This window comes from Microcaecilia unicolor, chromosome 6 (genome assembly GCF_901765095.1).
Source record: "Microcaecilia unicolor chromosome 6, aMicUni1.1, whole genome shotgun sequence".
NCBI classification, from domain to species: Eukaryota; Metazoa; Chordata; class Amphibia; order Gymnophiona; family Siphonopidae; genus Microcaecilia; species Microcaecilia unicolor.
In genome coordinates this window covers 197266995-197279840 of record NC_044036.1, presented here as the reverse complement: position 1 = coordinate 197279840, position 12846 = coordinate 197266995, and the positions used below count along the sequence as shown (strand labels likewise).

Here is a 12846-nt window from a genome sequence, read left to right as displayed (position 1 = left end):
CTCCCCTCCATCCATGTCTAGCATTTCTCCTCTCTTCCTTCCACTCTATCCGTGTGCATCTCCTTCCTTTATCTATCTTTCCTTCCCTCCATCCTTGTCCAAGATTTCTCCTCTCTTCCCTGCCCTCCATCTATGTCCAGCATTTCTCCTATCTTCCCTCACCTCCATCCATGTGCATCTCCTTCCTGACTTCCTTCCCCTCCATCCATCCATCCATGTCCAACAAATTTCCTTTCACCCCTGCCTCCTCCATCCACATCCATGTTGTCCAGCAATTCTCCTCTCTCCCCTGCCCTCCCCTTCATCCATGTCCAGGACCTCTCCATTCTCCCCTGCCATCTCCTCCATCCACCCATATCCTGCAAATTTCCTCTCTCCCCTGTCCCCATTCATCCATCCATGTCCAGCAATTCTCCTCTCTCCCTTGCCCTCCGCTCCATCCATCCATCCATGTCCAGGAACTCTCCATTCTCCCCTGCCCTCTCCTCCATCCATCTCCAGAAAATTTGCTCTCTCCCCTGTCACCTCCATCTATGCCCAGCAATTCTCCTTTCTCCCCTGCCATCCCCTCCATCCATGTCCAACAATTCTCCTCTCCCCTGCCCTCCTGTCCAGCGATTTCTTCTCTCCCCATGCCCTCCCCTCCAACCATCCAAGTCCAGTAATTCTCCTCTACCCTGCCCTCCCCTCCTCTACAGCAGTCTGTTCTCTCCCCTTGAACTCGCCTTCTCTCCACATCCAGCGATTCTCCCTGCCTCCCTCAGCTCCCCAACGGCTCTCCTCTCCGTGGCAGCGGTTTTGCGAGGCAGCTCTGGCTCTCCCTCCTTCCTTCCTTGGTTCCCGCTCTGTGGCTCCCCGAATCGATCGGCAGCCACCCCCCACCCCCCCGCGCGTTTTAACCTTTACTTTCCGATGTGGCAGCGACGTCAATCAAAGAAGAAGAAGGGCACAACAGGCTCCCTCCCTTCCAGCTTCTCTCTTCACACAGTGTCCCGCCTTCAGCATCAGTGATGATGCATTTCCTGTTTCCGCGAAGGCGGGACACTATGTGGAAGCGAGGAAGCCTGTTGTGCCCTTCTTCTTCTTTGATTGACGTCGCTGCCACATCGGAAAGTAAAGGTTAAAACGCGCACGGGGGGGGGGCTGCCGATCGATTCGGGGAGCCACAGAGCGGGAACCAAGGAAGGAAGGAGGGAGAGCCAGAGCTGCCTCACAAAACCGCTGCGCTTGTGAGGGCAGCAGGGAAATTGGAAGCCCACGATTGGGCTGGGGAGGCTTAGCCTCCCCAAGCCTCCTATACGGGGCGCCTATGATCACATACAATCTTACTTTTATTTATTTTTGTTACAAAAAGGTTTGTTGCCCTTCCCAGCTCCTTTCAGTTATGTCAACTGCTTTCCTACTTCTTCCAGATGTTCCCATCCAGACAACTCCTTAAAATAATCCCCCAACTGCACAAAGTTAGTTTTTTCGACCTCTAGAAGCTTCACTTTTGAATGAACCCTCCCTACACCTGTCTTAATATTTTGGCGTCTATGCAAGGACGCTGTTTAACAGGCTGTAGATTCACTTCATAACACTGATTGCTGGCTTAAGTGTTTCACCTATTTCATATCTCTCAGGAGTCCAGTTTACTTTGACCCCTGACGCAGGCGTATTGACACCAGAACACGGCCCATGTCGGGTCTGCTAATAAAGGACTCCTTGGTGTTTTTTTTTTTGTTTGTTCCTATATGTGTACATTACCCTTTCTTCCTCCACTTAATTTTAAACACACCATCTGCATTGGATGTCAAATTATCACCCACTATAACATCAGAAGCACTGGTAAGTAATAAGTCCAGTATGGCCCCATCCCACATGGGTTCCATTATCAACTGCTGAAACAGTTCCTCCTGTAGAAAATCCAGGCTCTCCCCACTTCTAGAAGACCCTGCAATAGGGATACCTCAGTTCAACACCTGGCATATCAAAATCACCTATTGTAGTACTTCCCTTTTCATAGCTATATTTTGAATGTCTTCATGATAATGAGCAGCATGTGTGTGTCACACTGTGATGCCTCTCTAGTGTAATTAGTAACTTGTAAGTCCAGGTCCACGATTCCCTTGCGGGTTTTCTATATAACTTTGTTTTTAATTATTTGAATTCATAATAGTTAAACATAAAATTCTATTGTCATGGGGTCCTTCTTCTCCTGGTTCACATCATATAACAGCTAAGTTCATGTAAGGTGCCCACTCAGGGATTTTGCTTATAAGGGTGACCAAATAAAGCCCCCCCCCCTTTCCACCGGTTGCACCCGCTGGCCACACCAGAGTCCTTATAGCTCCAGTCTGTCACAAAGTTCAATACTATCTTTTAAACAAAATTCATTCATTTGAAAAAGTTCATATATCACAATTACTTCCAGCAAACTCAAGCCTTTGGTACCCTCTCCTCAGTTAACGTTCTGAGGCCCAGGGGACCCCCTCCCTTAAACATACCAGCAACTTAACATCTAGTATCCACCCACATAGATCAGGCTTGAATGCAGTAGCAAGTTCCCAATATACTTCAAAAGGAAACAAGTTCAAATGCTTGCAGTCATTCTAAAGGTTAGGTTCCAGCGTCCATACCTTCAAAGCTTCCTCCCTGGGGATCCTTCCTCCACCTTTGGAGGAAATATGCAAGCAAGTTTGTTATCAGGTTCTTAGGCTTCTCTCCTTTCACCTCTGCCAGAGCACAAATGTCCATGGGCTCTGGCTCAAGTGTTCTTTCCTCCCCTTGAACCACTGAAACCTTTTCTATGGGCAACCACTCCATCGGTTCCTCCCTTTTTCCCTTCTCCTGCAGCTGATAATCCTTATGATAGCCTGCCTAAATGGGTCAGAGAAAAACCACACGGAGTGTGGAGGTGCACTTGATCCCACAGGACAAAAAAAGGGGTGGGGAAAATAGGCTCTATTCAAACAATGGGGCAGATGTATAAATTAGTTAAAACAATGATTTTTATTGTGAATAGGTGACTCAACACAGCCGTGTTTCGGCGCCGTAGCGCCTTCCTCAGGAGTCTATAAAAACAAATATATTGACAGAAATAATACATAAATACTGCATACAAAATAAATATATCAGTGTACGTATATACTAAATGAACATCTCAAAACATATATAGGAGTTAAAACCAAATGAATATATATAGATGTAAAAAACAGAGCAAAATTATAACCCCTTTTTTTGTTTTAGCCTGCCTAAATGGGTCATGAGACCCACCCTCAGGAACTTGGGAAGTGTAGTCAATATTATCCTCCCTGACTTGCCCCAGGGATCTTGGGACTTGTAGTGAGGGCTAACCTCCCTAAAGGATTCATGTGATACTACCACGAGGAAACTGGGAGTTGTAGTCCCTCAAGTCTTCTGGGAGATGTGTGGCTTTTGGGCACCTTTTCCCAAAGATCTCCTCCCCACACACACACACACAATGGTCTACCTTGCTCATCACACTAGCTACTAGCTACCACCCTTTCTAGACCTAAAGGATTACAGTACATATATCTTTCAGTGTGTATTTGAGGTACATATCCCCAGGTTTCTGTATATCGTGCCTAGCGTTCTGAGCTGAAATCCAAGCATATTCTATAACAACGCGCGTAACTTAATTGGCTTAACAAGCAATAATATGCACTAATTGGCAATAATTAGAATTTGCACACGTAACTCGCTAAGCGTATTCTGTAATGCACAGTGCCTAAATTCTGATGTGTGGAGCCAAAAGGGAGTATGGTTATGGGCTGGGAAATGGGCATTTTGTGAGCATTCCAAAATTTATAGAATATAGCCCTCCGCGCCTAAATCTATGCAGCGTTATTAATGCCACATTTCCTTTGGTTTAAATGGATGCGAATAGTTCAGGCGCTAGGATATCAACTAAACGTATTCTATATACCGTGCCTAAATCTAGGTGCCGCTTATAGAATATGCTTAGGCCTTATATAGAATCTGACCCTATGGGAATGGTTTTAGAAAGGATTTTCCTTACATAAAGCTCGTTTTATGCATGTAAAGGGCTTTTTATAAAATTGTGCAACCATTTACACGTGTTTGTGTACATACGTCTGCAAGATCACATGTACTTAAGTGTTCCCAGGAACTTAGGCACCCTTTTACTAAGCCGTGATAGGGCTACTGAGAATGCGCCAAATCGACCCTACCACCAGGATAGCACAGGCACCCGGCAGTAATTAGGAAGTTGATGAGCGCAGTTTCTACCGCATGGGGCATTCTCGGTGGTAATCGGCAGCGTAGCCACATTGCCGCGCACTGCCCAATTACCGCACGAGTAGCACGTGAGTCCTTACACCTTCTAAATAGGTGGCAGTAAGGGTTCAGGCGATAAATAGCCGTGCAATAATTTTAATATTACCGCACAACCATTTACTGACCTGTGTTTAAAAAAAAAAAGACTTTTTCCCGCCATTGTAAAAAAATGGCCCAGCGCATGCCAATTTCACCGCCAAAACTAGCACAGGCCACTTTGGACTGTGGCTTACTAAAAGGGCCCCTTAGTTTTGTATGGAATAGTGATAAATTTATTTTCTCTAAAATATGTGGGTTCACACAGACCCCTAATTCTCTAAACTTGTATGTTAAAATTTCCAACTGCATGCAAGTTTGAGTGCACAATTTATAGATTAAGGTTAGTTGCACAAGTAGCTTAATTTAACTGCCAATTATTAGCTATGATTGGACTTAATTGATGCTAATTGGTAGCAGTTATAATTTACATGTATAACTGCCCTTAATCACTATTCTATAATTTGTGCACTCAAATTCCAGAGTGTGCAACTTCAAGAAGGTGTGGACCTGGGAGGAGTATGGGCAGGTCATGGGCATGTCAGGCAGTTATACACGCGTGGGTTATAGGGTGCATGCCTAACTGCCTACAATTAGACACAAGCATTTACACCAGCCATTCAGCCGGCATAAGTGCTTGTGCTTTCAGTTAGATATGTAAATACAGATGGATGTTTTTCAGCCATAATGGAACCAAACAAAACCATTCAAGACTAAAACTAAGACGTTTTGAGCTAGACCTATTTTTATAACGAATAAGGCATAAAAATGGTACCGTAAATGACCAGATGACCACTGGACAGAAAGTGATTAAAAATATTACTTACCATCCTCTATTCCAGCCTCAGATGTAATGCTCAGGTCCGTTAGAGCAGTATGCAGGTCCCTGGAGTAGTCTAGTGGTGGGTGCAGTGAACTGCAAACAGATGGACCCAGGACCATACCTCCCCCTACCTGTTGCACTTGTAGTGAAAACTGTGAGCCCTCCAAAACTCATCACAAACCCACTGTACTCACATATAGGTGCCCCCTTCACTCATAAGGGCTATTTTAGTGGTGTTCATTTGGGGGTAGAGGGTGTTGGGGGGGTGTTGGGGGGCTCAGCAGATAAGGGAGCAACAGTGAGATGTGTACCTGGGAGCATTTATGTTACATCCACAGCAGTGCCCCTTTGCTCTCCTGGGGGGTCTGGGGACCCGTCTGCTAAAAATGCTGGCTCCCTCTTACATCTCAATGGCGTGATTTTGTGCGTTTTTTTAAACACACAAAGCATAAACCCTTGTTCGAAACAGCATTTAAAAAAAAAACTAAAGACTTTCTTTTTTTCAAAAATGGGTATATTTCCTATTCAGATTTTGGACATTTAGTATAAAATGTCCAAAGTCTGACTTAGATGCACTATCGAAAATGCCCCTTCATGTAACTTTATCAGTCTGTGTGTTTTGAAAATGAGCACCATAGGCTCCCCTGTTGCTTTATAAAATATGCTTAAAATATGCACCTTTTTGTTATCTGTCGATAGGTGTGTTTGTGGCATATGATTATTCATGTTTGCATGTCTTTGGGCTTGTATTGATTCATATATTGTAGCCTCTGTTTTGTTGCCTGTGTTTGTTTTTCTGGAAGAGGTTGTGTTTCTGTGATGCCTCAGAATTTGTTTATGAATTTTTATCTACCTATGGATCAAGGTACTAGTCACAAAAAAAGAAATCCATCTCAGCCATTCATTTTCTGAAACTTTAGCTACTGACAAAGCATATAAACAACTACATGATCTGTATTTCTTTTCAGACGTTTCCTCTTGTCTTTTATATTTTCTTAGGAACAGCCAGATAAGGATGTGGAAAGTCATTCTATGAAGGTATCTGAAGAAGACTAAAATGAAATGCTACGTCCTAGATGAGACCCCAGGAATCTCAATGCTGATGGTGTCCACTAAGCCATAAAGAATACAAAACCAACACCAAAATAACATACAAGTGTTTAATTTTTATTCCCTAGACCTCTTCATGCCACAACTCTACCAACCAAAGCCTTACTCAGAAGGTCTTGGATTCTTCTGCACCCCACTATACTTAACAGCATCTGTCAGATGAGGTTACAACTACGTTTAAAGAACTTGGTGATCCCCTTCTATGACAGCTTTGTAAATTAAGTTTCTTCTGCTTAGTACTTCACCAGTGCTTGACTATTATCTGATTCCTTCTGAGGGCTTACAAGCAAAATGCAGTATAGTGAGTGCCTGCTAGGCAAAACTATTATTTTACTACAAATAATAGTAGCCATCAAATAGAAAATCCTTCCTATGGAACAAAGAAGGACTGGAAAAGCCAAACTCTGCCTATAATTCAAAGATTTTTCCTTTGCATGATGTTTATATTTCAAAAAAATAGATCTTTGAAAATCAGGGTAAAAACAATAAAGATCATTTTAAGGGCGAGATTTGATTTTTTTTTTTTTTGTAAGTTCAAATGTTGTATTAATTTTAGTTCAATTTACAAAATATAAAGCCATTTTATAATTATGTTCTACAAAGTACAAAGATAAAGAATGTTAAACTTACATGTCCAGTAAGTATATGATGTTATATATGATGTTATAATCATTTTGCTGTATCTAACATCTACCCCTCTTATAATAACAGAACAAACAACAGACTGACAGTATATCAGGAATCTTCATGTCTTAAATATTACCATTGGTATGAAAAAAGGTTTAAATTGAAGAGTGAATGAATGTCAGTTATCCACAAATTTCCATATAGGGTGCCAGATAAGTTTGAAGCGTGATTCATTATTGTGTCCCTTGGCTATATTTGCTTCACATCTGTACATGCCACCAGTAATTCATATTTAAATCTATTGCATTTTTCTATGAAGAGAGGATGTTTTGTAATGTAATAGTAGTTAGTATTGATATTAGTCTTATATTATCCTCATTGAATGCTAAATTGTTTTCAAAGACATTAAAGATTATTGCTTGGTTAGAAAGAGGCTGATTTGAACCAAGTATTTCTTATATATGTTGCCATGAATGTTTTCGTTTTGATGTATAGCTAGGAGCAGGGGCTCCAAAGCCAGATCAAAAAGTAATGGTGAAAGGGACATCCTTATCTGATGCTTCTCTGTAGTTTCAGACAAGGTGTTAAAATGTTATTGATATATATAACCTAGAAGTGGGTTGACTATATAAAGTTTTAATCATATGACAAACTTTAGGCCCAAAGCCAAACCGTTCCAGTATTGTAAACATATAATTCCATTCAACTCTCTCAAAGGCCTTCTCCACATTGAGGGATATGGAGAAGGCCGATGACTGCATTTTTTGCAGTTTGCATTAATTGAAAACACATCATGAAACCAGGTTGGTCAATATGAATTAATTGTTGCATACATTTAACCAGTTTATTAACAATTATTTTAGTGTAAAATTGTGCAGACAAGATTACAGAATGAGGGGTATAATGTAACTAATGCAGGGCTCAACAAAACTTAAGCGCAAGGTTGCCATGGTGACTGAAAAATCGGGCTCGGCGCCTGGGTTTTGCTGGACTATCACAAGGGAGCAAGCAGCTCTGGCTCAGTTCTCCTCGACTCCTACCTCCCATTGTGGCAGAATTCAGGGCAGGCACAGGCAGCAGCGGCTCAGCTCACTCTCTTCCCCTCTAGCACTAAGCTTGCGCAGCAAGAAACGGAGAAAGTGAACCGCTGCACAGCGGGTCACTTTCTCCCCCTGTGCTAGCTTAGACCTGACTTTATGTGAACAGTTGGGTCTAAGTTGGCACAGAAGGAGGAAGTAACTCGCTGTGCTACGGTTCACTTCCTCGCCAGGGGAGCTCAGCGGGGGAGGGGAAGAGAGAGCGAGAGCGAGCTGACAAGCTGCCATGGCTGAAAATGAGAAGGGGTCAGAGAAAAGGTGAGTGTGCAGTTGGGGATTAAAGGTGGAGGTAAGGGTGACTCATGTATCATGGGAGGGGTTGAGGGCAGAGTAAAGGGGTGAATGTGCCATAGGGGTAGGAGCTGCAAGATGAAGGCTGGCCATAGGGAAAGATACAGTGGTAGCTGGGGGGGGGGGGTTGAGGAGTCAGATACTATGCACCTTCCTCCAACCCCCCACCCATGACACTATCCACCTTTCTTCAGCCCCCCCCCCCCACCCATGTGACACACATTCCTTCCAATTTTCTTCAGACCCCCCACCACCACCTATGACGCATGCATGCCACATCCACTTCTCTCCAAACTCCATCCTTCCCCCTCCCTTGGCACAGGTCACCCCATCCATCTGCTCCCCCCCCCCCCCCCCCCAGCATAAACACCATTCCAGTGCAAGGAGAAGCCACCAGGCACAAAAGCAGCAGAGGAGATGGAAGCAGCCCAGTGTGCAGCTGGGTAGCTCTTCCTCTTACCATGCTGAAGTTGGTGTGTGTGCAGGGAGGGAGGGAGACAGCCAGAAACAAGGCATCTGTGCAGAAGCAAACTACACAAAATTCTGTGGAGGCTGGGAATTCTGCGCAAATTCTGCATTGCGCAGTAGTTCAATAGTGCCTATGTATTGACAACTGCAGTGAAAATATCTTGGGACAGTACTATATAATCAATTGTAGACATAGTGGAGTGTGCCCTATAGAGATGAGTATAATCCCCCTCAGAAGGATTTGGGGTCCTCCACATGTCCACCATGCCCAATGAGGCACATCACAGTGATACTCCCCCTGAGGTTCTCAATAGCTCCCGTCCTGAGGGGTGAGATGTCAGTGTCAATATAGTATTTCTAAACCACTGTTATCCCTAAAATAGGTTCAACTCAGTGTACAAAAATATTATTTCCAGCTATAAATTTACATTTCAGATCATCCAAACAAGTAAGTTTTTATTTTTTTTTTTAATGTTAGATAGTTTCAGTCAACCCTAATATATAATGGGAAGGAGTTCCATAAGAATACAGCAGAAACAGAAAAGAAAAAATGGTATTGACTATCTTAGAAAAGTGTATTTTCTTAAAAGACAGGAGGAACAACAAATTAGTTGATCACTAAAGCAAAGCCAGTGACCAGACATTGATTTTGAGACCATCCAGCTTATTTTCGAAAGAGATCGCCAGCCATCTTCCAACACAAATCGGGAGATGGCCGGCAATCTCCTGAATCCGGCCAAATTGGCATAATTGAAAGCCGATTTTGGCCGGCTCCAACTGCTTTCCGTCACGGGGCCAGCAAAAGTTCAAGGGGCGTGTCGGCACAGTAGCGAAGGCGGGACGGGGGGGGGGGGGTGCATTGAGATGGCTGGCTTTGCCCGATAATGGAAAGAAGAAAGCCGGTCTTCACGAGAATTTGGACCCTTTTTTTCAGGTCCAAGTCCCAAAAAAGTGCCCGAACTGACCAGATGACCAATGGGAATCGGGGATCACCTCCCCTGACTCCCCCAGTGGTCACTAACCCCCCTCCCACCCTCAAAAAAGCAACTTTAAAAACTTTTTTTGTCAGCCTCTATGCCAGCCTCAAATGTCATACTTAGGTCCATTGCAGCATTATACAGGTCTCTGGAGCAGTTTTAGTGGGTGCAGTAGACTTCAGGCAGGCAGACCCAGGCCCATCACCCCCCCCCTACCTGTTACATTTGTGGTGGAAAATGGGAACCCTCCAAAACCCACCCGAAACCCACTGTACCCACATGTAGGTGCCTCCCTTCACCCCTTAGGGCTATGGTAATGGTGTTTAGTTGTGGGGAGTGGGTTTTGGGGGGGGGTTGGGGGGCTCAGCACCCAAGGTAAGGGAGGTATGCACCTGGGAGCTATTTTAATTTTTTTTTTAACTTTTTAGAAGTGCCCCATAGGGTGCCCGGTTGGTGTCCTGGCATGTGAGGGGGACCAGTGCACTACGAATCCTGGCCCCTCCCATGACCAAATGCTTTGGATTTGGCCAGATTTGAGATCACCGGCTTCGGTTTTCATTATGGGCAAAAACCGATGCCGGCCATCTCAAACCCAGCCATCTCTGACATTTGGCTGGCCACAACCGTATTACCGAAAAAAAGAGATGGCTGGCCATCCTTTTCGAAAATATGGTTGGCTCCGCCCACTTGCAGAGCCGGCCATGGAGATGGCCGGCGACATTCGATTATGCCCCTCCATATCAGTTGAGCTGCAAGGTCAAGCCATGAATGATTTGGAACAATAAACAGGCTGCCTTAAAAAGAATATGTTTGTTAACCAATAGTCAATATAGCTTAGTCATATAGCCTGAAACTCATGCTCCCTAAAAATTAATGTTACTGCAGTGTTATGGATAAGTCGGAGTTTCCTCAAATATCTTGAGTTTAGCTCTAGGTAAAGAACACTGCAACAGTCCAGGTGTGGAAGTATCAGCATCTGAACCAAGAGCACAAATGCTTCTGAATAGAAGAATGATTGTTTTAAACGTGATTGTCTCATCTTACAAATGCTCTTCTTCCAGAGCTGGATAATCTGGGGAACATAAGTCAGAGAGGCATCAAGGATGATCCCCTATCACCCTAGATTCAGCCTCAACAGCTTACACCTTGTTGGTCAATGTTAGCAAAGAAATCACTTAAATATCTGGATTCCTAAACCATAAACTTTTTGTTTTACTTGGATTCAACTTTAACTGAATGCCATCTAATCCAAAAGAAACAACACTAGATAAATCTAAAATATTAGAGGAAACTGTTAAAAGTACAAAAAGAAATGATCAGCATATGATAGCAACAGTTCACCAGGATCATTTCCAATGAGGCCATGAAGAAGTTCAAAAGCACCGAGGACAAAGATGAACTCTGGGGAATGCTGCAACCTGGAAACCAAAATTTAGAAAGTATTTTATTTTGTTGCACACAATAACTACAATTAAACAGAAATTCCCAAAACCAGTTTAGCACTATACATAAGTACATAAGTAATGCCATACTGGGAAAAGACCAAAGGTCCATCGAGCCCAGCATCCTGTCCCCGACAGCGGCCAATCCAGGTCAAGGGCACCTGACAAGCTACCCAAACGTACAAACATTTTATACACTGGTAATTCAAATCTCTCCCAGCCTAGATAACAAAAGAGTTTGGTCCACCGCTTCAAATGCCGTGGAAATATTGAATGTAAGTAATATCATCTGACCGCCAGCACTCAGCACCTCCTTTACATTTTAAGTGCGTACAAGTAGAAAAGTCTCAGTGCTGTGAAATAATCTGAATCAAACTATGAATGATGTAGATAAGAATATTTATCCAGATAGTCTCTAAATAACTGACTAATGTCAGTCAGTTTTGTAACGATAGGTATACTTGCCACAAGGCGATAACTGGATTAGATCCTTTGGGTATTGGTGTAAGAACAATTTAGCCCACATCAAATGGCAATGAGCCTGAAGACAACAACATGTTCACTTCAGATGTCAGCCAGTGTATAAGGGTTTGAGGGGGTTGTCAACAATCGAGAGACTGGAAAGATGTCAAGAATACATTGAGAGTGAGAGCATTTAATTAGCAAAGAAGAAATAGCATCCCAAATCTGGTATGGTTGATCAGAGCTTGAGTGAAAATCAAGAGCTAAAGCAGTACAGGAGGAAGGCAAGTGTGACAGATCCAGTCAAACTTGAACAACCTTATTAAAAAAAGATATCTGCTAAATCTTGGGCAGATGGTTGAAGTGGTACAGAATCAGATGAAGCATCTATTGAGGTAGTTAACATTTCTCACAAGAGAACTGCCTAGGGAAGGATCAGAGGCCTCATTGACGACTCCTCCCATCAGAACTGGTGTGTTCTCAAAATTGTGTAATATCTGTAATATACGGGCCTAAAAGCAGTTATCAAAAGTTAGGAGCATATATATTACACAATACTAATTGTTCTCTATCCTGTGTTACATGAGCAATGACAAATCTTTCCTCCTCATTGTGGATCACTTTGTAAATGATTATATGGATACCCTTTTTAAGTAATTTGATCACTCCTGCCTTCTTCGCCCATGCAGAAGATTCAAAATAGGCTCTCGCCCACCATCAGCGGAGTTTGCTCTATTACATCCAAATGTGTCTCTTGTAAGAAAGCTATTGAGAGTCATTTACTCAAAACCTGCAGAATCTTTTCTCATTTTACTGGTGAATGGATACCCCCAACATTCCATGTAAGCACCTTAAAGGCCATTAAAGCAATAGTCAATACGGGGTATATGGGTATATGCTTGGTTCAAGATGGCTGCCAACTAGGGACATGCGGCGGTTTGGCTCCGGTGGCTGAGACTATAAACGGCTAACATTGGCTAGTGTCTGGTTTGGAAATCGGCTGGTGGATCAGCTCTCGCTGGACAGACTTACCTGAGAGTGATTCTTAAGCCAAAACAGCCTGGGCTGAGATCTCCTGCAGGTCCTCTGCGTTCGTCTGTTGTGAAGTGGCCTTGTCCCATCCAGGGCCGAGGACGTCCTGCAGGCAGTCCGCGGATGTTTGATTGCGGTGCGGCCAACGTCGAGTGTTGTACACGACTTGCGCCTTACCGGTG

The 12846-nt window shown here is 43.5% G+C and overlaps 1 protein-coding gene across 2 annotated transcripts in view; it reads left to right on the top strand.

Moving 5' to 3' along the window:
- Positions 1-7328, top strand: part of LOC115472218 (high mobility group protein HMGI-C-like) — a 67066-nt gene extending 59738 nt beyond the window's left edge. For both annotated transcript variants that reach the window (XM_030206407.1, XM_030206408.1), the window contains one exon: positions 6158-7328. In XM_030206407.1, the coding sequence (XP_030062267.1) occupies positions 6158-6214 (57 nt within the window). In that variant the 3' untranslated portion in view covers positions 6215-7328. The remainder of the gene's footprint in view (positions 1-6157) is intronic.
- Positions 7329-12846: the final 5518 nt, after the last annotated feature.